Here is a 25,960-nt window from a genome sequence, read left to right as displayed (position 1 = left end):
AGAGTTTCTCCCACAGGTCTTCAGTCTTTCTGTGTGTTTGTGTGTATTTGCGTGTGTGTGTGTGTGTGTGTGTGTGTGTGTGACGCCCTTCTGTCTTTCCTTTCACAGAAAGTTCTTCGCACAGTTTGATCAGCCTCGAGCCTGAGACACGATGAATTACTTTACACCACAGACTGACTGAGACAATGTACTGTCAGATATAATACATCTCTCTGCACTGAGACAATGTACTATCAGATATAATACATCTCTCTGCACTGAGACAATGTACTCTCAGATATAATACATCTCTCTGCATTGAGACAATGTACTGTCAGATATAATACATCTCTCTGCACTGAGACAATGTACTATCAGATATAATACATCTCTCTGCACTGAGACAATGTACTGTCAGATATAATACATCTCTCTGCACTGAGACAATGTACTCTCAGATATAATACATCTCTCTGCACTGAGACAATGTACTGTCAGATATAATACATCTCTCTGCACTGAGACAATGTACTCTACATCTCTCTGCACTGAGACAATGTACTGTCAGATATAATACATCTCTCTGCACTGAGACAATGTACTCTACATCTCTCTGCACTGAGACAATGTACTATCAGATATAATACATCTCTCTGCACTGAGACAATGTACTCTACATCTCTCTGCATTGAGACAATGTACTCTCAGATATAATACATCTCTCTGCATTGAGACAATGTACTCTACATCTCTCTGCACTGAGACAATGTACTCTACATCTCTCTGCACTGAGACAATGTACTCTACATCTCTCTGCACTGAGACAATGTACTATCAGATATAATACATCTCTCTGCACTGAGACAATGTACTATCAGATATAATACATCTCTCTGCACTGAGACAATGTACTATCAGATATAATACATCTCTCTGCACTGAGACAATGTACTCTCAGATATAATACATCTCTCTGCACTGAGACAATGTACTATCAGATATAATACATCTCTCTGCACTGAGACAATGTACTGTCAGATATAATACATCTCTCTGCACTGAGACAATGTACTGTCAGATATAATACATCTCTCTGCATTGAGATAATGTACTCTACATCTCTCTGCATTGAGACAATGTACTCTCAGATATAATACATCTCTCTGCATTGAGACAATGTACTCTACATCTCTCTGCACTGAGACAATGTACTCTCAGATATAATACATCTCTCTGCACTGAGACAATGTACTGTCAGATATAATACATCTCTCTGCACTGAGACAATGTACTGTCAGACATAATTAGCGTTGTATATTACTGGAAACTTTCAACATGGACCAGTAAACTACCAGAACTTTGGGTATCTTTCAAGGATTTTAGGTAATCTATCACAAGACTGACCGAAAAGACAGAATACACCACATGGAAATGACAGCTACTGTGACTATATATACCCCTGGGTAATTAAGACTAAATATACCCCTGGGTAATTAAGACTAAATTACACCCCTGGGTAATGAAGACTATATACACCCCTGGGTAATTAAGACTAAATATACCCCTGGGTAATTAAGACTAAATATACCCCTGGGTAATTAAGACTAAATACACCCCTGGGTAATGAAGACTATATACACCCCTGGGTAATTAAGACTAAATATACCCCTGGGTAATGAAGCCTAAATACACCCCTGGGTAATGAAGACTAAATACACCCCTGGGTAATGAAGACTATATATACCCCTGGGTAATTAAGACTAAATATACCCCTGGGTAATGAAGCCTAAATACACCCCTGGGTAATGAAGACTAAATACACCCCTGGGTAATGAAGACTATATATACCCCTGAGTAATGTAGACTAATTACACCCCTGGGTAATGAAGACTAAATATACCCCTGGGTAATGTAGACTAAATATACCCCTGGGTAATGTTGACTATATACACCCCTGGGTAATGAAGACTATATATACCCCTGGGTAATGAAGACTAAATATACCCCTGGGTAATGAAGCCTAATGAGGTGTTTGATCTGTCAATAACCTACATGTGGTGTACTGACTGAAGGAAGCCATAATGACTGAAACGTCAATACCTTTATACTGTAAAACAAATCAGCCAAGATTTTCCCTCTTCTTTTGAAGAGAACCGCAAATAGCCTTGACATCGTCTTCTACAATGGAGAAATGTGTACCTTAGAAACTCAACTGTACTGTACTGTCAAAATGGCTGACGACCACGTGTCACACCAGATCACTGTTTCCTTTTGGTACATGAGTCTCAACAACACATGTATCATCAACTCAACTCTCCTCTGTAGTCTGGAGTGATACACTGTACACCCGTCTGAACAAGTCTAGTCATAATAACCCTCTGACAGAGTTATGGCCTAACCTCACCTCTCAGGTCAACCAGACACGCAGGCAGTCAGCCAGGCACGCAACGCAGGCAGGCAGCACGCCTGGATTCAAACATTGTTCGTAATCATTTCAAATACCGTTTTTAATGCTTGATTGAGCTTGCCTGTTGCACTAAACCCTATGTCATTATCGCAAAAGTACAAACCCCACCCATCGGCACTCCAAGCAAACACTTCAAAATATCTGAAAGATGTTGAATAGTATTTGAATCCAGGTCCAAAACAGGCTGTGTTCCTGGCTGTGTGCACCTGTTTACCATGTCAATAACAACCTGCCTGCAATGTGTCTCAGATAGTTACAACCTCTCATACCCTACCTCTCTTTTTGTCTTCCTTCTCATACCCTACCTCTCTGTCTGTCTTCCCTCTCATACCCATACCTCTCTGTCTGTCTTCCTTCTCATACCCTACCTCTCTTTCTGTCTTCCTTCTCATACCCTACCTCTCTGTCTGTCTTCCTTCTCATACCCTACCTCTCTGTCTGTCTTCCTTCTCATACCCTACCTCTCTTTCTGTCTTCCTTCTCATACCCTACCTCTCTTTCTGTCTTCCTTCTCATACCCTACCTCTCTTTCTATCTTCCTTCTCATACCCTACCTCTCTTACCTCTCTTTCTATCTTCCTTCTCATACCCTACCTCTCTGTCTGTCTTCCTTCTCATACCCTACCTCTCTGTCTGTCTTCCTTCTCATACCCTACCTCTCTTTCTATCTTCCTTCTCATACCCTACCTCTCTGTCTGTCTTCCTTCTCATACCCTACCTCTCTTTCTGTCTTCCTTCTCATACCCTACCTCTCTTTCTGTCTTCCTTTTCATACCCTACCTCTCTTTCTGTCTTCCTTTTCATACCCTACCTCTCTTTCTGTCTTCCTTTTCATACCCTACCTCTCTTTCTGTCTTCCTTCTCTCTCCCTCTCTGTCTCTCTCTCTCTGTCTCTCTCTCTCCCTCTCTGTCTCTCTCTGTCTCTCTCTCCCTCTCTGTCTCTCTCTTTGTCTCTCTCTTTGTCTCTCTCTCTCCCTCTCTGTCTCTCTCTGTCTCTCTTTCTCCCTCTCTGTCTCTCTCTTTCCCTCTCCCTCTCTCTGTCTCTCTCTTTCTCTCTCCCTCTCTCTGTCTCTCTCTCTCCCTCTCTGTCTCCCCTCTCATACCAATCTCTCCCATAACACCCTCCATGAAAGGTGAGGGTTAAACTAGTCCAGTCAGAGTCAGTGAGAGTGCGTGCACGTGCACATGCACACCTGTTGCTCTCTATGCATATCAGTGTAAAGACGTGGTTCACACAGGGTTCACAGCTGGTATGGATGGTATCACTATGATCAGTATTAGGCCCCCAACACACAACAACAGCTGTTAACTGTACAGAGTAGATAGAGGACCAAATGGAACTCTATTCCCTCTATAGTGCACTACTTTCAACATGAGCCCTACATAGAGCACTACTTTCAACATGAGCCCTACATAGAGCACTACTTTCAACATGAGCCCTACATAGTGCACTACTTTCAACATGAGCCCTATATAGTGCACTACTTTCAACATGAGCCCTCTATAGTGCACTACTTTCAACATGAGCCCTCTATAGTGCACTACTTTCAACATGAGCCCTATATAGAGCACTACTTTCAACATGAGCCCTATATAGCCCTCTATAGTGCACTACTTTCAACATGAGCCCTATATAGTGCACTACTTTCAACATGAGCCCTCTATAGTGCACTACTTCCAAAATGAGCCCTCTATAGTGCGATACTTTCAACATGAGTCCTCTATAGTGCACTACTTTCAACATGAGCCCTATATAGAGCACTACTTTCAACATGAGCCCTATATAGTGCACTACTTTCAACATGAGCCCTATATAGCCCTCTATAGTGCACTACTTTCAACATGAGCCCTATATAGTGCACTACTTTCAACATGAGCCTTATATAGTGCAATACTTCCAAAATGAGGGAAATAGGGACTAGCACTATAAGGACTAGGGTGCCACTTGGGATGCGTCTAGAGTACAGATTACTGAACGTGCTGTCCTGCCCCTGTTCCTCTTTCTGTTCAGACATGACCCCCCCCCCCGTCCCCGCCCCCCCCCCGTCTCATTCAGGGAACTGGAAAAGTGTTTACGGCTCTTCTGTTGACAAGAACCTCAGCGTCTGTCCTAGAACAACCCATCGGCCCCTTCCTCACCCCTTCCCCCGAAAAACCTCCCTCCCACTCACTTAATGAACCCTGAACCCTCCCTCATCCTCTCCCTGAATAACTCCCTCCCTGCTCCTGGCAACAATTTGCACAGAGTACAACCAGAAGCGCCTCTAGCCTTTCAGGGGCCCGAAGCAAGATTTAGTGGCGGGGCCTACCCACCTCACGTGCAAAACACTTTAGCACCCCCCCAGTGAGTTAACTGCCTTGTTCAGGGGCAGAACGACAGATTTTTACCTTGTCAGCTCAGGGATTCGATCGAGCAACCTTTCGGTTACTGGCCCAACGCTCTAACCACTAGGCTACCTGCTGGTTACTAGTCCAACGCTCTAACCACTAGGCTACCTGCTGGTTACTAGTCCAACACTCTGACCACTAGACTACCTGCTGGTTACTAGTCCAACGCTCTAACCACTAGGCTACCTGCTGGTTACTAGTCCAACGCTCTAACCACTAGGCTACATGCTGGTTACTAGTCCAACGCTCTAACCACTAGGCTACCTGCTGGTTACTAGTCCAACGCTCTAACCACTAGGTTACCTGCTGGTTACTAGTCCAACACTCTAACCACTAGGCTACCTGCTGGTTACTGGCCCAACGCTCTAACCACTAGGCTACCTGCTGGTTACTGACCCAACGCTCTAACCACTAGGCTACCTGCCACCCTAAAAATCAATGGGGGTCAGGGCCCCTGGGCACATCATTTGATGACGAATTACCTCACCTGGTAATGTAGAAATGTTATCTGACACATGGGCTAATTGATTGAAATTGCACCTTGTGTATTTGTAGATACTGTAGGCAGAGGAGCTACTGACTGGAACATGTCATGACATCACAATGAAGCCAGTAGTAGTTCTGGAACAGTGTTCTAGAATGTTTATCAGAGTTCCAAACGAGAACAGAACAACCAGATACAAACAGGGAAGCATTGGGACTGTGCCCCAAATGGCACCCTACGCCCTTATATAGTGCACTACTTTTGACCACGGTAGTGCGCTACAAAGAGAACGGGGGGTTCTATTTGGGACTACGCGCTCTGGTCAAAAGTAGTGCACTGTGTAGGGTTTAGGGTGTCGTCTGGGACACAACCATGAACCGTCAGTGTGTCTGGTCTAGCTAGCCTCAACGTGTGGTGGTGTGCTGTGTTCCTCTCTATAGTAAACAGAGACTGGTAGAAACCTGTCTGGGACACGAAGGTCACAAACACTACAGCTATCAAGGAACACTGAACAACACAGATCTTCCCATTGATTGTGCTAAATGGGAGAATAGAGACAACAGGTAACCAGATAGCTTATGAAACCAGCAGTTTGACACAAAATGGTGGTCAAAAAAGAGATAGAGACCCTATATTTCTACGAGAGAGATAATAGACCCACGGATACAGTATGAATACAGTAGTTTGACACAAAATGGTGGTCGAAAAAGAGATAGAGACCCTATATTTCTACGAGAGAGATAATAGACCCACGGATACTGTATGAATACAGTAGTTTGACACAAAATGGTGGTCGAAAAAGAGATAGAGACCCTATATTTCTACGAGAGAGATAATAGACCCACGGATACTGTATGAATACAGTAGTTTGACACAAAATGGTGGTCGAAAAAGAGATAGAGACCCTATATTTCTTCCAGAGAGATAATAGACCCACGGATACTGTATGAATACAGTAGTTTGACACAAAATGGTGGTTATCAAATGCAGCAGCTGTCAAAACAAGCCTTTAGACCACCTGTAAGGCAGTACGGCTGTGTGATTCCATAGCTGGCTGCCTTTACAACCCTTTGTCCAAAAGAAACGCCAGGAACTCATCTCAGAACACATCGACAGGATCCAACGGCAACTAAATAGCAAAGGGTAGGCCGTCATTGTAAATAAGAATTTGGTCTTAACTAACTTGCCTAGTTAAAAAATAAATGAATAAAATAGATTTTGTTAGTTAAATAAAGTTTATATTAAAAATAGCAGCGATATTTCGAACGGGAGTCCCTGGTGGGGGGCCCACAGGACAAAACATATCTGTTCCATCACAGCAGTAGCACACGGGATTCAACTAAATAAAGGGTTTGATGATGAGCTGATCAGTTGAATCAGGTGTGTTAGTGTTGGACTGGAACAAAAAGAAAAGAGCTGTCTGTGTTAAACAGCGCTGTAAGTCCCTCCCTCACCGGCTGCACAAATGGCTTCTTTCATTTAGTCGGCGCTGCCCTCTGGTGGCGGTGATGTGTATTTACACCCCACTACCAAAACACAATGGCACAGATTTTTTAAATTTTATATCTTTATTTAACCTTTATTTAACCTTTATTTAACCTTTATTTAACCTTTATTTTATCTTTATTTAACTAGGCAAGTCAGTTAAGAACAAATTCTTATTTTCAATGGCGGCCTAGGAACAGTGGGTTAACTGCCTGTTCAGGGGCAGAACGACAGATTTGTACCTTGTCAGCTCGGGGATTCGAACTTGCAAGCTTGCAGTTACTAGTCCGACGCTCTAACCACTAGGCTACCCTGCCACCCCTCCCCTCTAACCACTAGGCTACCCTGCCGCCCCTCCACTCTAACCACTAGGCTACCCTGCCACCCATCCACTCTAACCACTAGGCTACCCTGCCGCCCCTCCACTCTAACCACTAGGCTACCCTGCCACCCCTCCACTCTAACCACTAGGCTACCCTGCCGCCCCTCCCCTCTAACCACTAGGCTACCCTGCCGCCCCTCCACCTAACCACTAGGCTACCCTGCCGCCCCTCCACTCTAACCACTAGGCTACCCTGCCGCCCCTCCACTCTAACCACTAGGCTACCCTGCCGCCCCTCCACTCTAACCACTAGGCTACCCTGCCGCCCCTCCACTCTAACCACTAGGCTACCCTGCTACCACTCCACTCTAACCACTAGGCTACCCTGCCACCACTCCACTCTAACCACTAGGCTACCCTGCCGCCCCTCCACTCTAACCACTAGGCTACCCTGCCACCCCTCCACTCTAACCACTAGGCTACCCTGCCGCCCTCCACTCTAACCACTAGGCTACCCTACCGCCCCTCCACCACTCCACTCTAACCACTAGGCTACCCTACCGCCCCTCCACCACTCCACTCTAACCACTAGGCTACCCTACCGCCCCTCCACCACTCCACTCTAACCACTAGGCTACCCTACCGCCCCTCCACCACTCCACTCTAACCACTAGGCTACCCTACCGCCCCTCCACCACTCCACTCTAACCACTAGGCTACCCTGCCGCCCCTCCACTCTAACCACTAGGCTACCCTGCCGCCCCTCCACTCTAACCACTAGGATACCCTGCCGCCCCTCCACTCTAACCACTAGGCTACCCTGCCGCCCCTCCACTCTAACCACTAGGCTACCCTGCCGCCCCTCCACTCTAACCACTAGTCTACCCTGCCGCCCTCCACTCTAACCACTAGTCTACCCTGCCGCCCCCTCCACTCTAACCACTAGGCTACCCTGCCGCCCTCCACTCTAACCACTAGGCTACCCTGCCGCCACTCCACTCTAACCACTAGGCTACCCTGCCGCCCCTCCACTCTAACCACTAGGCTACCCTGCCGCCCCTCCACTCTAACCACTAGGCTACCCTGCCGCCCCTCCACTCTAACCACTAGGCTACCCTGCCGCCCCTCCACTCTAACCACTAGGCTACCTGCCGCCCCTCCACTCTAACCACTAGGCTACCCTGCCGCCCCTCCACTCTAACCACTAGGCTACCCTGCCACCCAATAAGGATTCAACCGAGAAGACGAATGATGGTCGTTAATGATGATACATGTATGTTCACGTTTAAGGTACGTTTCACACTTCATTCCATCCGTTAAGCTAGCAGTCATTAGTCAACAACAGTGTTGAAGGAAATAGAGGCTTTAAGATAAAATGGTCTCGTTCATTTCAGTGGAAGGCAATGCTGATTGGGCCAACTTAGTGTAAAGCAGGAAATGTTAAAATAATATGAGTCAATCTAAAAATAGTTTTAAATAACTGCAGCTGTTTACATAGCCTGGCTTTAGTCAAATTTGCTATACCACAGCAATAAAACAAGCATAGAAAACCAGCAATGCTGGGAAGGACATAGAGTCAGATTGTTATTATAAGGGAGAGAGAAAAAAGGAGTCTCTGTCTCTCTCTCTCTCTAGTCTCTCTCTCTCACTCTCTCTCTCTCTCACACTCTCTCTCTCTAGTCTCTCTCTCTCTCTCTACCTCTCGCTCTATAGTCTCTCTCTCTCTAGTCTCCCTCTCTCTCTCTCTAGTCTCTCTCTCTCTCACACACTCTCTCTCTCTAGTCTCTCTCTCTCTCTCTAGTCTCTCTCTCTACCTCTCGCTCTCTAGTCTCCCTCTCTCTAGTCTCCCTCTCTCTAGTCTCCCTCTCTCTAGTCTCCCTCTCTCTAGTCTCCCTCTCTCCCTCTCTCTCTCTCTCTCTAGTCTCCCTCTCTCTCTCTCTCTCCCTAGTCTCGCTCTCTCTCTCTAGTCTCTCTCTCTTTCTAGTCTCTCTATCGCTCTCCTTAGTCTCGCTCTCTCTCTGGTCTCTCTCTCTCTAGTCTCCCTCTCTCTAGTCTCCCTCTCTCTAGTCTCCCTCTCTCCCTCTCTCTCTCTCTCTAGTCTCCCTCTCTCTCTCTCTCTCCCTAGTCTCGCTCTTTCTCTCTAGTCTCTCTCTCTCTCTAGTCTCTCTATCGCTCTCCTTAGTCTCGCTCTCTCTCTGGTCTCTCTCTCTCTCTAGTCTCTCTCTCTCTCTATAGTCTCTCTCTCTCTAGTCTCTCTCTCTCTCTCTCTCTCTCCCTAGTCTCGCTCTCTCTGTATGTCTGTCTACCTGCTTCCTCTAGATAACAGACTGTATGTCTACCTGCTTCCTCTAGATAACAGACTGTATGTCTACCTGCTTCCTCTAGATAACAGACTGTATGTCTGTCTACCTGCTTCCTCTAGACAACAGACTGTCTGTCTACCTGCTTCATCTACATAACAGACTGTATGTCTACCTGCTTCATCTACATAACAGACTGTATGTCTGTCTACCTGCTTCATCTAGATAACAGACTGTATGTCTGTCTACCTGCTTCCTCTAGATAACAGACTGTATGTCTACCTGCTTCATCTACATAACAGACTGTATGTCTACCTGCTTCCTCTAGATAACAGACTGTATGTCTACCTGCTTCCTCTAGATAACAGACTGTATGTCTACCTGCTTCCTCTAGATAACAGACTGTATGTCTACCTGCTTCATCTACATAACAGACTGTATGTCTGTCTACCTGCTTCATCTACATAGCATACTGTATGTCTACCTGCTTCATCTAGATAACAGACTGTATGTCTGTCTACCTGCTTCATCTACATAACAGACTGTATGTCTACCTGCTTCCTCTAGATAACAGACTGTATGTCTGTCTACCTGCTTCATCTAGATAACAGACTGTATGTCTACCTGCTTCCTCTACATAACAGACTGTATGTCTACCTGCTTCCTCTAGATAACAGACTGTATGTCTACCTGCTTCCTCTACATAACAGACTGTATGTCTACCTGCTTCATCTAGATAACAGACTGTATGTCTACCTGCTTCCTCTACATAACAGACTGTATGTCTACCTGCTTCCTCTAGATAACAGACTGTATGTCTACCTGCTTCCTCTACATAACAGACTGTATGTCTACCTGCTTCATCTAGATAACAGACTGTATGTCTGTCTACCTGCTTCCTCTAGATAACAGACTGTATGTCTGTCTACCTGCTTCCTCTACATAACAGACTGTATGTCTGTCGACCTGCTTCCTCTACATAACATGGAGATTAGGTTTGAGCAGTAGGAATCAGTGGAGGCTGGTTGGAGGAGCTATAGGAGGACGGGCTCATTGTAATGGCTGGAATGGCATAAAAGGAACGGAATCAAACATGTGGTTTCCATGTGGTTTGATGTGTTTGAAAGCGTTCTATTGATTCCATTCCAGCCATTACAATGAGCCCGTCCTCCTATAGCTCGTTTCACCAGCCTCCACTGGTAGGAATCCACTTTAAGACATCTTCAGACACCTTGGTGTAAACGGGATACATTTCCGGACATCCTCAGTTACCTAAGCAGTCCCGGTACACTATTTAGGACATCCTTAGTCACCTTATGGAGCCATGGTATACATTTTAGGTCATCCTCAGTCACATTAGGGGTTACGGTATACATATTAGGACATCCTCAGTCCCTTTAGGGGTTACGGTTTACATATTAGGACATCCTCAGTCCCCTTAGGGGTTACGGTATACATATTAGGACATCCTCAGTCCCCTTAGGAGTTACGGTATACATATTAGGACATCCTCAGTCCCCTTAGGGGTTACGGTATACATATTAGGACATCCTCAGTCCCCTTAGGGGTTACGGTATACATATTAGGACATTCCCAGTCACATTAGGGGTTATGGTATACATATTAGGGCATCCTCAGTCCCCTTAGGGGTTACGGTATACATATTAGGACATCCTCAGTCCCCTTAGGAGTTACGGTATACATATTAGGACATCCTCAGTCCCCTTAGGGGTTACGGTATACATATTAGGACATCCTCAGTCCCCTTAGGGGTTACGGTATACATATTAGGACATTCCCAGTCACATTAGGGGTTATGGTATACATATTAGGGCATCCTCAGTCCCCTTAGGAGTTACGGTATACATATTAGGACATACTCAGTCTCCTTAGGTGTTATGGTATACATATTAGGACATCCTCAGTCAACTTCCAGTCGTCTGTCTTACCTTGTTCTTGGTGCTGGTCCTTCTGCTCCATGGACACCAGGGCAGAGAAGTGTGCCTGGTCGTAAGCTAGGACCAGGGGGGAGCAGTGACACAGGTTAGGAGGCACCTCCAGGGGCAGGTACAGCCCTCCAAACGGGATGGGGGCAAATGCTGGGGGAGGGGAGAAGAGGTCAGGCAGTTAGAGGTTGAGATGAAAGGACCAGTCTGGAGTTCTCCGTTTGCCTCATCTAGGAATGAGAGTAGTTCGATTTATGCAAATGAGTCTTACCAGAGCAATATGTCTAAAGAGTTGGGCCAGCTTTTGGACGCCATGTTAGTGCCTTTGAGCATTCCGTATATCCATTTACGACAAGAATTTGAAATCTTGTACATAGCATTGTTCAAAATTCCTGAGAATGATGTGAACCGCTATCGGTCCCATGTTGCCCATGGTGAGCCAAAATGGCTGCCATGCAATGTAATGCCATATAAACGCATCATAATGCAGAAACCTAAAATGGCTGCCATGCAATGTAATGCCATATAAACGCATCATAATGCAGTCTCTGCAAGATGTAGCATCTAGCCACCACTACAATGGATTTCTGCAGTATGTAGCATCTAGCCACCACTACAATGGGTCTCTGAGCACCTAGTATCTAACCACCACTACAATGGGTCTATGCAAGATGTAGCATCTAGCCACCACTACAATGGGTCTCTGCAAGATGTAGCATCTAGCCACCACTACAATGGGTCTCTGCAAGATGTAGCATCTAGCCACCACTACAATGGGTCTCTGCAAGATGTAGCATCTAGCCACCACTACAATGGGTCTCTGCAAGATGTAGCATCTAGCCACCACTACAATCGGTCTCTGCAAGATGTAGCATCTAGCCACCACTACAATGGGTCTCTGCAAGATGTAGCATCTAGCCACCACTACAATGGGTCTCTGCAGTACGTAGCATCTAGCCACCACCACTACAATGGGTTTCTGCAAGATGTAGCATCTAACCACCACTACAATGGGTCTCTGCAGTACCTAGCATCTAGCCACCACTATAATGGGTCTCTGCAGTACTTAGCATCTAGCCACCACTACAATGGATCTCTGCAAGATGTAGCATCTAGCCACCACTACAATGGGTCTCTGCACTACGCAGCATCTAGCCACCACTACAATGGGTCTCTGCAAGATGTAGCATCTAGCCACCACTACAATGGGTCTCTGCAGTATGTAGCATCTAGCCACCACTACAATGGGTCTCTGCAGTATGTAGCATCTAGCCACCACTACAATGGGTCTCTGCAAGATGTAGCATCTAGCCACCACTACAATGGGTCTCGGCACTACGCAGCATCTAGCCACCACTACAATGGGTCTCTGCAAGATGTAGCATCTAGCCACCACTACAATGGGTCTCTGCAGTATGTAGCATCTAGCCACCACTACAATGGGTCTCTGCAGTACGTAGCATCTAGCCACCACTACAATGGGTCTCTGCAGTACGTAGCATCTAGCCAACACTACAATGGGTCTCTGCAGTATGTAGCATCTAGCCACCACTACAATGGGTCTCTGCAGTATGTAGCATCTAGCCACCACTACAATGGGTCTCTGCAGTATGTAGCATCTAGCCACAACTACAATGGGTCTCTGCAGTATGTAGCATCTAGCCACCACTACAATGGGTCTCTGCAGTATGTAGCATCTAGCCACAACTACAATGGGTCTCTGCAAGATGTAGCATCTAACCACCACTACAATGGGTCTCTGCAGTATGTAGCATGGTGTGTGTACTCACCCTCTCCCCCTAAGTCCAGTAGCATGGCGTGTGTACTCACCCTCTCCCCCTGAGTCCCGTAGCATGGTGTGTGTACTCACCCTCTCCCCTGAGTCCCGTAGCATGGTGTGTGTACTCACCCTCTCCCCTGAGTCCAGTAGCATGGTGTGTACTCACCCTCTCCCCTGAGTCCAGTAGCATGGTGTGTGTACTCACCCTCTCCCCTGAGTCCAGTAGCATGACGTATGTACTCACCCTCTCCCCTAAGTCCAGTAGCATGGCGTGTGTACTCACCCTCTCCCCTGAGTCCAGTAGCATGGTGTGTGTACTCACCCTCTCCCCCTGAGTCCAGTAGCATGGTGTGTGTACTCACCCTCTCCCCCTGAGTCCAGTAGCATGGTGTGTGTACTCACCCTCTCCCCCTGAGTCCAGTAGCATGGCGTGTGTACTCACCCTCTCCTCCTGAGTCCAGTAGCATGGTGTGTGTACTCACCCTCTCCCCCTGAGTCCAGTAGCATGGTGTGTGTACTCACCCTCTCCCCCTGAGTCCAGTAGCATGGTGTGTGTACTCACCCTCTCCCCCTGAGTCCAGTAGCATGGTGTGTGTACTCACCCTCTCCCCCTGAGTCCCGTAGCATGGTGTGTGTACTCACCCTCTCCCCTGAGTCCAGTAGCATGGTGTGTGTACTCACCCTCTCCCCCTGAGTCCAGTAGCATGGTGTGTGTACTCACCCTCTCCCCTGAGTCCAGTAGCATGGTGTGTGTACTCACCCTCTCCCCTGAGTCCAGTAGCATGGTGTGTGTACTCACCCTCTCCCCTGAGTCCAGTAGCATGGTGTGTGTACTCACCCTCTCCCCCTGAGTCCAGTAGCATGGTGTGTGTACTCACCCTCTCCCCTGAGTCCAGTAGCATGGTGTGTGTACTCACCCTCTCCCCCTGAGTCCAGTAGCATGGTGTGTGTACTCACCCTCTCCCCCTGAGTCCAGTAGCATGGTGTGTGTACTCACCCTCTCCCCCTGAGTCCCGTAGCATGGTGTGTGTACTCACCCTCTCCTCCTGAGTCCCGTAGCATGGTGTGTGTACTCACCCTCTCCCCCTGAGTCCAGTAGCATGGTGTGTGTACTCACCCTCTCCCCTGAGTCCAGTAGCATGGTGTGTGTACTCACCCTCTCCCCTGAGTCCCGTAGCATGGTGTGTGTACTCACCCTCTCCCCTGAGTCCAGTAGCATGGTGTGTGTACTCACCCTCTCCCCTGAGTCCAGTAGCATGGTGTGTGTACTCACCCTCTCCCCTGAGTCCAGTAGCATGGTGTGTGTACTCACCCTCTCCCCCTGAGTCCAGTAGCATGGTGTGTGTACTCACCCTCTCCCCCTGAGTCCCGTAGCATGGTGTGTGTACTCACCCTCTCCCCCTGAGTCCCGTAGCATGGTGTCAGCCACCACTATGATTGGTCGACGCAGCACGTGAGCCAGGACAAACACATGAAACTCCTCCAGACTCTCATACACGGGGTCCTCTGAGTTATCCACCCTGCGTCAAGACACAACCCCTGTCAGACACTACTGATCTACTGGGTAAACATTTTAAAATATATACCTCTAATTTTGGCTGATATTTGAATGTCAAGTGTGTGTATCTGTGTGTGTGTGTCTGTGTGTGAATCATGGCCCATGACAACTCCTCAGAGTCGATAGTCTTTTACATAACCTAGCATCCTGCTTTAGCAGGTGTGATCTGATTGGCCCATAGACACCATCATAACTGATCTGGTATTGACCTATAGACACCATCATAACTGATCTGATATTGACCTATAGACAACATCATAACTGATCTGATATTGACCTATAGATACCATCATAACTGATCTGATATTGACCTATAGACACCATCATAACTGATCTGATATTGACCTATAGACAACATCATAACTGATCTGATATTGACCTATAGACACCATCATAACTGATCTGATATTGACCTATAGACACCATCATAACTGATCTGGTATTGACCTATAGACACCATAGTCAGGGCTTTATACAGACATCAACCAGACACCATCATAACTGATCTGATATTGACCTATAGACACCATCATAACTGATCTGGTATTGACCTATAGACACCATCATAACTGATCTGATATTGACCTATAGACAACATCATAACTGATCTGATATTGACCTATAGACACCATCATAACTGATCTGATATTGACCTATAGACACCATCATAACTGATCTGGTATTGACCTATAGACACCATAGTCAGGGCTTTATACAGACATCAACCAGACACCATCATAACTGATCTGGTATTGACCTATAGGCACCATCATAACTGATCTGGTATTGACCTATAGACACCATCATAACTGATCTGGTATTGACCTATAGACACCATAGTCAGGGCTTTATACAGACATCAACCAGACACCATCATAACTGATCTGATATTGACCTATAGACACCATCATAACTGATCTGGTATTGACCTATAGACACCATAGTCAGGGCTTTATACAGACATCAACCAGACACCATCATAACTGATCTGATATTGACCTATAGACACCATCATAACTGATCTGGTATTGACCTATAGACACCATAGTCAGGGCTTTATACAGACATTAACCAGACAACTGATCTAGTAGTCAATGACCCATGACAGTCTCAATACTCAGCTATCCAACAGTAAACTAGTTTGGTGCTCACTGCTCTCCGTTGTGTGTGTGTGTGTGTGTGTGTGATACTCACCCTACAGTATTGTTGTTGTTCTTGCTGCTGTGTGTACGCGGTTCACTAGAAGCTAGTTTCAGCAGCTCGTTCCATTCTCTCTCCCATTCCTCCTCCGTGTACACCAGCCCTGACTAAGGAGAGAGAACATAGAATGTTACACACACACACACATATACAGACACACACACACCGGAAAGGGCCGTAGGACGCACACGCACACACACACACACACACACACACACACACACACACACACACACACACACACACACACACACACACACACACTCAAATCAAATGTTGATCTTGCTGTTGATGGCATTGGGCCTCATTTGGAGAGGGTACAGGGCCTCATTTGGAGGGGGGCCCCATTTGGACAGGGCCTCATTTGGAGGGCGGGGCCTCATTTGGAGGGGGTACAGGGCCTCATTTGGAGGAGTTACAGGGCCCCATTTGGAGGGCGTACAGGGCCTCATTTGGAGGGCGTACAGGGCCTCATTTGGAGGGGGTACAGGGCCTCATTTGGAGGAGGTACAGGGCATCATTTGGAGGGGGTACAGGGCCTCATTTGGAGGGGTATAGGGCCTCATTTGGAGGGGGTATAATGGCCTCATTTGGAGGGGGTACAGGGCCTCATTTGGAGGGCGTACAGGGCCTCATTTGGAGGAGGTACAGGGCCTCATTTGGAGGGGTACAGGGCCTCATTTGGAGGGGGTATAATGGCCTCATTTGGAGGGGGTACAGGGCCTCATTTGGAGGGGGTATAATGGCCTCATTTGGAGGGGGTACAGGGCCTCATTTGGAGGCGGTATAATGGCCTCATTTAGAGGGGGTACAGGGCTTCATTTGGAGGAGGTACAGGGCTTCATTTGGAGGGGGTACAGGGCCTCATTTGGAGGGTGTATAAGGGCCTCATTTGGAGGAGGTACAGGGCCTCATTTCCTAGATGCACTGGGTGGAGCCTGAGCCCTTTCTAATACATCTACTGTCCCCTACAGCACTGGGGCCGGTGTGTGTGTGTGTGTGTGCGTGCGTGCGTGTGTGCGTGTGTGTCCTACGGCCCTTTCCGGTCTAAATGAGTCAGCAGACATAGAACAGCAGGTGTTGACTGAGCAGAGCATGGCACCACTAAGAAAACGTACGTCATCACAGCCACCTGGGGTGTGTGATCAAGTGGCGAATCAAATCACAACACAAAGACGTTGGCACAGCAGAACAGCAGCATGCCCAGCACAAGTCAACAGGTTTCTGCTTTACACTGAACCCCCCTCTCTGTCCACCCCACCCAGAGGGTCATAACCAGGACCCAGAGGGTCATAACCAGGACCCATATGGTTGTTAACCAGGACCCAGAGGGTTATAACCAGGACCCATAGGGTTATAACCAGGACCCATAGGGTTATAACCAGGACCCATAGGGTTATAACCAGAACCCATAGGGTTATAACCAGGACCCAGAGGGTTATAACCAGGACCCATAGGGTTATAACCAGGACACAGAGGGTTATAACCAGGACCCATAGGGTTATAACCAGGACCCAGAGGGTTGTTAACCAGGACCCATAGGGTTATAACCAGGACCCAGAGGGTTATAACCAGGACCCATAGGGTTATAACCAGGACCCATAGGGTTATAACCAGGACCCATAGGGTTATAACCAGGACCCATAGGGTTATAACCAGGACCCAGAGGGTTATAACCAGGACCCATAGGCTTATAACCAGGACCCAGAGGGTTATAACCAGGACCCATAGGGTTATAACCAGGACCCATAGGGTTATAACCAGGACCCATAGGGTTATAACCAGGACCCATAGGGTTATAACCAGGACCCAGAGGGTTGTTAACCAGGACCCATAGGGTTATAACCAGGACCCAGAGGGTTATAACCAGGACCCATAGGGTTGTTAACCAGGACCCATAGGGTTATAACCAGGACCCAGAGGGTTATAACCAGGACCCAGAGGGTTTTAACCAGGACCCAGAGGGTTGTTAACCAGGACCCAGAGGGTTGTTAACCAGGACCCAGAGGGTTATAACCAGGACCCATAGGGTTATAACCAGGACCCAGAGGGTCATAACCAGGACCCATAGGGTTATAACCAGGACCCATAGGGTCATAACCAGGACCCATATGGTTGTTAACCAGGACCCAGAGGGTTATAACCAGGACCCATAGGGTTATAACCAGGACCCAGAGGGTCATAACCAGGACCCAGAGGGTCATAACCAGGACCCATAGGGTTATAACCAGGACCCATAGGGTTTTAACCAGGACCCAGAGGGTTATAACCAGGACCCATAGGGTTATAACCAGGACCCATAGGGTTATAACCAGGACCCATAGGGTTATAACCAGGACCCATAGGGTTATAACCAGGACCCAGAGGGTTATAACCAGGACCCAGAGGGTTATAACCAGGACCCATAGGGTTATAACCAGGACCCATAGGGTTATAACCAGGACCCATAGGGTTATAACCAGGACCCATAGGGTTATAACCAGGACCCATATGGTTATAACCAGGACCCAGAGGGTTTTCACCAGGACCACAGCATTACTCAGCACTAGAAGAATCATTTTATCACAGGGTTGATTATTGCCATAATGTGGTAGTGTCCATGTTGGGGAGGTTATTGAGGGGGATGATATCAGATGAATGTATCATCATGTTGGGGAGGTTATTGAGGGGGATGATATCAGATGAATGTATCATCATGTTGGGGAGGTTATTGAGGGGGATGATATCAGATGAATGTATCATCATGTTGGGGAGGTTATTGAGGGGGATGATATCAGATGAATGTATCATCGTGTTGGGTGGGGGTTATTGAGGGGGATGATATCAGATGAATGTATCATCGTGTTGGGGGGGTTATTGAGGGGGATGATATCAGATGAATGTATCACCATGTTGGGGAGGTTATTGAGGGGGATGATATCAGATGAATGTACCACCATGTTGGGGGGGGGGGTATTGAGGGGGATGATATCAGATGAATGTACCACCATGTTGGGGAGGTTATTGAGGTGGGATGATATCAGATGAATGTATCACCATGTTGGGGAGGTTATTGAGGGGGATGATATCAGATGAATGTATCACCATGTTGGGGAGGTTATTGAGGGGGATGATATCAGATGAATGTATCACCATGTTGGGGAGGTTATTGAGGGGGATGATATCAGATGAATGTATCACCATGTTGGGGAGGTTATTGAGGGGGATGATATCAGATGAATGTATCATCGTGTTGGGGAGGTTATTGAGGGGGATGATATCAGATGAATGTATCATCATGTTGGGGGGAGGTTATTGAGGGGGATGATATCAGATGAATGTATCATCATGTTGGGGAGGTTATTGAGGGGGAGGTGGGATGATATCAGATGAATGTATCACCATGTTGGGGAGGTTATTGAGGGGGATGATATCAGATGAATGTATCATCATGTTGGGGAGGTTATTGAGGGGGATGATATCAGATGAATGTATCATCATGTTGGGGAGGTTATTGAGGGGGATGATATCAGATGAATGTATCATCATGTTGGGGGAGGTTATTGAGGGGGATGATATCAGATGAATGTATCATCGTGTTGGGGGGTTATTGAGGGGATGATATCAGATGAATGTATCACCATGTTGGGAGGGGGTTATTGGGGGGGATGATATCAGATGAATGTATCACCATGTTGGGGAGGTTATTGAGGGGGATGATATCAGATGAATGTATCACCATGTTGGGGAGGTTATTGAGGGGGATGATATCAGATGAATGTATCACCATGTTGGGGAGGTTATTGAGGGGATGATATCAGATGAATGTATCATCGTGTTGGGGGGGTTATTGAGGGGATGATATCAGATGAATGTATCACCATGTTGGGGAGGTTATTGAGGGGGATGATATCAAATGAATGTATCATCATGTTGGGGAGGTTATTGAGGGGGATGATATCAGATGAATGTATCACCATGTTGGGGAGGTTATTGAGGGGGATGATATCAGATGAATGTATCATCATGTTGATTGAGGGGATGATATCAGATGAATGTATCATCATGTTGGGGAGGTTATTGAGGGGGATGATATCAGATGAATGTATCACCATGTTGGGGAGGTTATTGAGGGGGATGATATCAGATGAATGTATCACCATGTTGGGGAGGTTATTGAGGGGGATGATATCAGATGAATGTATCATCATGTTGGGGAGGTTATTGAGGGGGATGATATCAGATGAATGTATCATCATGTTGGGGAGGTTATTGAGGGGGAGGTGGGATGATATCAGATGAATGTACCACCATGTTGGGGGTTATTGAGGGGATGATATCAGATGAATGTATCATCATGTTGGGGAGGTTATTGAGGGGATGATATCAGATGAATGTATCATCATGTTGGGGAGGTTATTGAGGGGGATGATATCAGATGAATGTATCATCATGTTGGGGGGGGTTATTGAGGGGATGATATCAGATGAATGTATCATCGTGTTGGGGAGGTTATTGAGGGGGATGATATCAGATGAATGTATCATCATGTTGGGAGGGGGTTATTGGGGGATGATATCAGATGAATGTATCATCATGTTGGGAGGGGGTTATTGGGGGGGATGATATCAGATGAATGTATCACCATGTTGGGGAGGTTATTGAGGGGGATGATATCAAATGAATGTATCATCATGTTGGGAGGGGGTTATTGGGGGGATGATATCAGATGAATGTATCATCATGTTGGGATTATTGAGGGGGATGATATCAGATGAATGTATCACCATGTTGGGGAGGTTATTGAGGGGGATGATATCAGATGAATGTATCATCATGTTGGGGAGGTTATTGAGGGGGATGATATCAGATGAATGTATCATCGTGTTGGGGAGGTTATTGAGGGGGATGATATCAGAGATGAATGTATCACCATGTTGGGGGGGGGGGTTATTGAGGGGGATGATATCAGATGAATGTATCACCATGTTGGGGAGGTTATTGAGGGGGATGATATCAAATGAATGTATCACCATGTTGGGGAGGTTACTGAGGGGGATGATATCAGATGAATGTGTCACCATGTTGGGGAGGTTATTGAGGGGGATGATATCAAATGAATGTATCACCATGTTGGGGAGGTTATTGAGGGGGATGATATCAGATGAATGTATCACCATTTTGGGGAGGTTATTGAGGGGGATGATATCAAATGAATGTATCACCATGTTGGGGAGGTTACTGAGGGGGATGATATCAGGAATGTATCATCATGTTGCCTTGAGGGGGATGATATCAGATGAATGTATCACCATGTTGGGGAGGTTATTAATGGGGATGGTATCAGATGAATGTATCACATGGTTAACAGATGAATGTATCATCATGTTGGGGAGGTTATTGAGGGGGATGATATCAAATGAATGTATCATCATGTTGGGAGGGGGGGGTTATTGGGGCTGATGATATCAGATGAATGTATCATCATGTTGGGAGGAGGGGGGGTTATTGAGGGGGATGATATCAGATGAATGTATCATCATGTTGGGGAGGTTATTGAGGGGGATGATATCAGATGAATGTATCATCATGTTGGGGAGGTTATTGAGGGGGATGATATCAGATGAATGTATCACCATGTTGGGGAGGTTATTGAGGGGGATGATATCAGATGAATTTACGTGTCAGGTGGGACTATTTGTTTGCTGTCTAGATGTATTGAGTTTGACTATGTTGTGGAATGTGAGTGAATGGAACAGCTGAGGCTGCAGTTTGCTCTTGGGTGGAACCAGAAATACCCATTTCATACCCAGACAAAGATCATAACACACCATGCCAGTCCTTTAGAGCAGCTGAATGGTTCTCACTCCTGCATTTCCACAGACCCTGTACCCAAAATACAGGTATCAGGTCTGAGTGAATGGTTCTCTGTAGGTATCAGGTCAGTGTGAATGGTTCTCTGTAGGTATCAGGTCAGTGTGAATGGTTCTCTGTAGGTATCAGGTCTGAGTGAATGGTTCTCTGTAGGTATCAGGTCAGTGTGAATGGTTCTCTGTAGGTATCAGGTCAGTGTGAATGGTTCTCTGTAGGTATCAGGTCTGAGTGAATGGTTCTCTGGTCAGCTGGCGGTACAGGAGGACTGGAGTTGGGCTGTTGGGGGTACTGGAGGACTGGAGTTGGGCTGTTGGGGGTACTGGAGGACTGGAGTTGGGCTGTTGGGGTACTGGAGGACTGGAGTTGGGCTGTTGGGGGGTACTGGAGGACTGGAGTTGGACTGTTGGGGGTACAGGAGGACTGCAGTTGGGCTGTTTGGGGTACTGGAGGACTGCAGTTGGGCTGTTGGGGGTACTGGAGGACTGGAGTTGGGCTGTTGGGGGTACAGGAGGACTGGAGTTGGGCTGTTGGGGGTACAGGAGGACTGGAGTTGGGTTGTTGGGGGTACTGGAGGACTGGAGTTGGGCTGTTTGGGGTACAGGAGGACTGGAGTTGGGTTGTTGGGGGGACTGGAGTTGGGCTGTTGGGGGTACAGGAGGACTGGAGTTGGGCTGTTGGGGGTACAGGAGGACTGGAGTTGGGCTGTTGGGGGTACAGGAGGACTGGAGTTGGGCTGTTGGGGGTAATGGAGGACTGGAGTTGGGCTGTTGGGGGTACTGGAGGACTGGAGTTGGGCTGTTGGGGGTACAGGAGGACTGGAGTTGGGCTGTTGGGGGTAATGGAGGACTGGAGTTGGGCTGTTGGGGGTACTGGAGGACTGGAGTTGGGCTGTTGGGGTACAGGAGGACTGGAGTTGGACTGTTAGGGGTACTGGAGGACTGGAGTTGGTCTGTTGGGGGTACTGGAGGACTGGAGTTGGGCTGTTGGGGGTACTGGAGGACTGGAGTTGGGCTGTTGGGGGTGCTGTGTGTGCGTGCGTGTGTTTGAGTGAGTGTGTGTGTGAGCGTGTGTGTGTACTGTGTGTGTACTGTGTGTAGTGTGTACTGTGTATGTACTGTGTGTAGTGTGTACTGTGTGTGTACTGTGTGTAGTGTGTACTGTGTGCAGTGGGTGTACTGTGTAGTGTGTGTACTGTGTGCAGTGTGTGTGTACTGTGTGTGTGTGTGTACTGTGTGTACTGTGTGCAGTGTGTGTGTACTGTGTGTGTGTGTGTGTACTGTGTGTACTGTGTGCAGTGTGTGTGTACTGTGTGTGTGTGTGTACTGTGTAGTGTGTGTACTGTGTGCAGTGTGTGTACTGTGTAGTGTGTGTACTGTGTGCAGTGTGTGTACTGTGTAGTGTGTGTACTGTGTGCAGTGTGTGTGTACTGTGTGCAGTGTGTGTACTGTGTGCAGTGTGTGTGTACTGTGTGTGTGTGTGTACTGTGTGTACTGTGTGCAGTGTGTGTGTACTGTGTGTGTGTGTGTGTACTGTGTGTGTATGTGTACTGTGTAGCGTGTGTACTGTGTGCAGTGTGTGTGTACTGTGTGTGTGTACTGTGTAGTGTGTGTGTGTGTGTGTACTGTGTGTAGTGTGTGTGTGTAGTGTGTGTGTGTAGTGTATGTGTAGTGTGTGTGTGTAGTGTGTGTAGTGTGTGTGTAGTGTGTACTGTGTGTACTGTGTGTAGTGTGTACTGTGTGTACTGTGTGTAGTGTGTGTGTGTGTGTGTGTGTAGTGTGTGTGTGTACTGTGTGTACTGTGTGTACTGTGTGTGTGTGTGTACTGTGTGTGTGTGTACTGTGTGTAGTGTGTGTAGTGTGTGTGTGTGTAGTGTGTGTGTAGTGTGTGTAGTGTGGGTGTAGTGTGTGTGTGTGTGTAGTGTGTGTGTGTGTAGTGTGTGTGTGTAGTGTGTGTGTGTAGTGTGTGTAGTGTGTGTGTGTGTGTAGTGTGTGTGTGTAGGGTGTGTGTGTGTGTAGTGTGTGTGTGTGTAGTGTGTGTGTGTAGTGTGTGTGTAGTGTGTGTGTGTGTAGTGTGTGTGTAGTGTGTGTTTGTAGTGTGTGTGTGTGTGTGTAGTGTGTGTGTAGTGTGTGTAGTGTGTGTGTGTGTGTGTGTGTGTGTGTGTGTGTAGTGTGTGTGTGTAGTGTGTGTGTACTGTGTAGTGTGTGTGTGTAGTGTGTGTGTGTGTGTGTAGTGTGTGTAGTGTGTGTGTGTGTGTGTGTGTAGTGTGTGTGTAGTGTGTGTAGTGTGTGTGTGTGTGTGTGTGTGTGTGTACTGTGTGTGTGTATGTGTGTGTGTGTGTGTGTGTGTGTGTGTGTGTGTGTGTGTGTGTAGTGTGTGTGTGTGTGTGTGTGTGTGTGTACTGTGTAGTGTGTGTGTGTAGTGTGTGTGTAGTGTGTGTGTGTGTGTGTACTGTGTGTAGTGTGTGTGTGTACTGACCTCTTTGTTCTGTTGTGTCTGCTGCCACCGCCACCTCCTCTTCAGAGCCTCTCTCTCCGCTCCACTCTTCATCATGCCATACAGAGACTTCCTCAGCACCAGGTCTCTGTCGTGGAAGCCCCACATCCCTAGAGACACAGAGACAGATGAGTATGCACACACACACACACACACACCGATGAACACCCACACACACACAGAGAGAGAGAGAGAGAGAGAGAGAGAGAGAGAGAGAGAGAGAGAGAGAGAGAGAGAGAGAGGGAGGGAGGGAGAGATACAGAGAGAGAAAGGTAGAGAAAGAGAGAGAGAGGGAGGGAGAGAGACAGAGAGAGAAAGGTAGAGACAGCAATACTCTAGCAGCAAGCCCTGGATCGGTCCATTGTCAACATGATGAATGTTAGCTGAATCAATATTCCCTGTACTAGGGAGATTCCAGATCTGCTGAGGGGGGTTTTCTTTTCTCTACACCTGGTAAAAGCACATTGTCACGTCTCCCCGAGTTTCCTCAAAAGTTTCCCTCATTATAAACATTACAGATAACACACTCTTTTGTTGCATGTTGCTGGGTTTATGAGCTCTTTGATTCCAGACAAACAGAGATCTCTTCTCTTCTTCTCTCTTCTCACACTCTCTTTTGCCCCACTCCCTCCTAACCCTCCCTCCTCCTCCCCTCCTAAACCCCTGCCTCCTCTCCTCCTCCCCTCCTAACGCTCCCTCCCTCCCTCCTCCCCCTAACCCTCCCTCTCCTCCCCTCCTAACCCTCCTCTCCTCCTCCCCCTCCTAACCCCCCTGCCTCCTCTCCTCCTCCCCTCCTAACCCTCCCTCCTCCTCCCCTCCTAACCCTCCCTCCTCCTCCCCTCCTAACCCTCCCTCCTCCTCCCCTCCCTCCCTCCTCTCCTCCTCCTCCCCTCCTCCTCCCCCCTCCTCCTCCTCCTCCCTCCTCCCTCCTCCCTCCCTCCTCCCCTCCCTCCTCCTCCCCTCCTAACCCTCCCTCCCCTCCCTCCCTCCCCCTCCCTCCTCCTCCCCCTCCTAACCCTTCCTCCCTCCCTCCTCCCCTCCTAACCCTCCCTCTCCCTCCTCCTCCCCCCTCCTAACCCCCTGCCTCCTCCTCCTCCTCCCCTCCTAACCCCCTGCCTCCTCTCCTCCTCCTCCTCCTCCACTCCCAAACCCCCTCCCTCCTCCCTCCTCCTCCCCTCCTAACCCCCCTGCCTCCTCTCCTCCTCCCCTCCTCTCCTCCCCCCCCTCCTAACCCCCTGCTTCCTCCTCCCTCCTCCTCCCCTCCTAACCCCCCTCCCTCCTCTCCTCCTCCCCTCCTCCTAACCCTCCCTCTCCTCTTCCCCCTCCTCCTCCTCCTCCCCCTCCTAACCCCCTGCCTCCTCCCCCTCCTCCCCTCCTAACCCCCCTGCCTCCTCTCCTCCTCCCTTCCTCCCTCCTCCCTCCTAACCCCCTGCCTCCTCTCCTCCTCCCCTCCCTAACCCTCCTCCCTCTTCCTCCTCCTAACCCTCCCTCTCCTCTTCCCCCTCCTCCCCTCCTAACCCCCCTGCCTCCTCTCCTCCTCCCCTCCTAACCCCCCTGCCTCCTCTCCTCCTCCCCTCCTCAGCCAGGCCAGGCTCACCTAAAGAAGCAGCATGTAGCAGACAGTTGCCGTCCCCCGTGGTGGCCAGAGGAAGAAGACGCTTCAACTGGTACACATAGTGGCCCACCAGTTCAGACGACCTGCACA

At 48.0% G+C, this 25,960-nt stretch overlaps 1 protein-coding gene across 1 annotated transcript in view; it reads right to left on the bottom strand.

Moving 5' to 3' along the window:
• Positions 1-25,960, bottom strand: part of LOC135571215 (OTU domain-containing protein 7A-like) — a 128,825-nt gene that overhangs the window by 16,788 nt on the left and 86,077 nt on the right. Inside the window, 6 exon segments of the mRNA XM_065017002.1 lie at positions 11,375-11,524; positions 14,544-14,671; positions 15,904-16,016; positions 24,238-24,365; positions 25,853-25,918; positions 25,921-25,953. Of these exon segments, the coding sequence (XP_064873074.1) occupies positions 11,375-11,524; positions 14,544-14,671; positions 15,904-16,016; positions 24,238-24,365; positions 25,853-25,918; positions 25,921-25,953 (618 nt within the window).

Source organism: Oncorhynchus nerka, unplaced genomic scaffold, assembly GCF_034236695.1.
Source record: "Oncorhynchus nerka isolate Pitt River unplaced genomic scaffold, Oner_Uvic_2.0 unplaced_scaffold_687, whole genome shotgun sequence".
Classification (NCBI taxonomy): domain Eukaryota; kingdom Metazoa; phylum Chordata; class Actinopteri; order Salmoniformes; family Salmonidae; genus Oncorhynchus; species Oncorhynchus nerka.
Note: the sequence above shows the minus strand (reverse complement) of the source record. Positions and strands in the feature narration are given on the sequence as shown.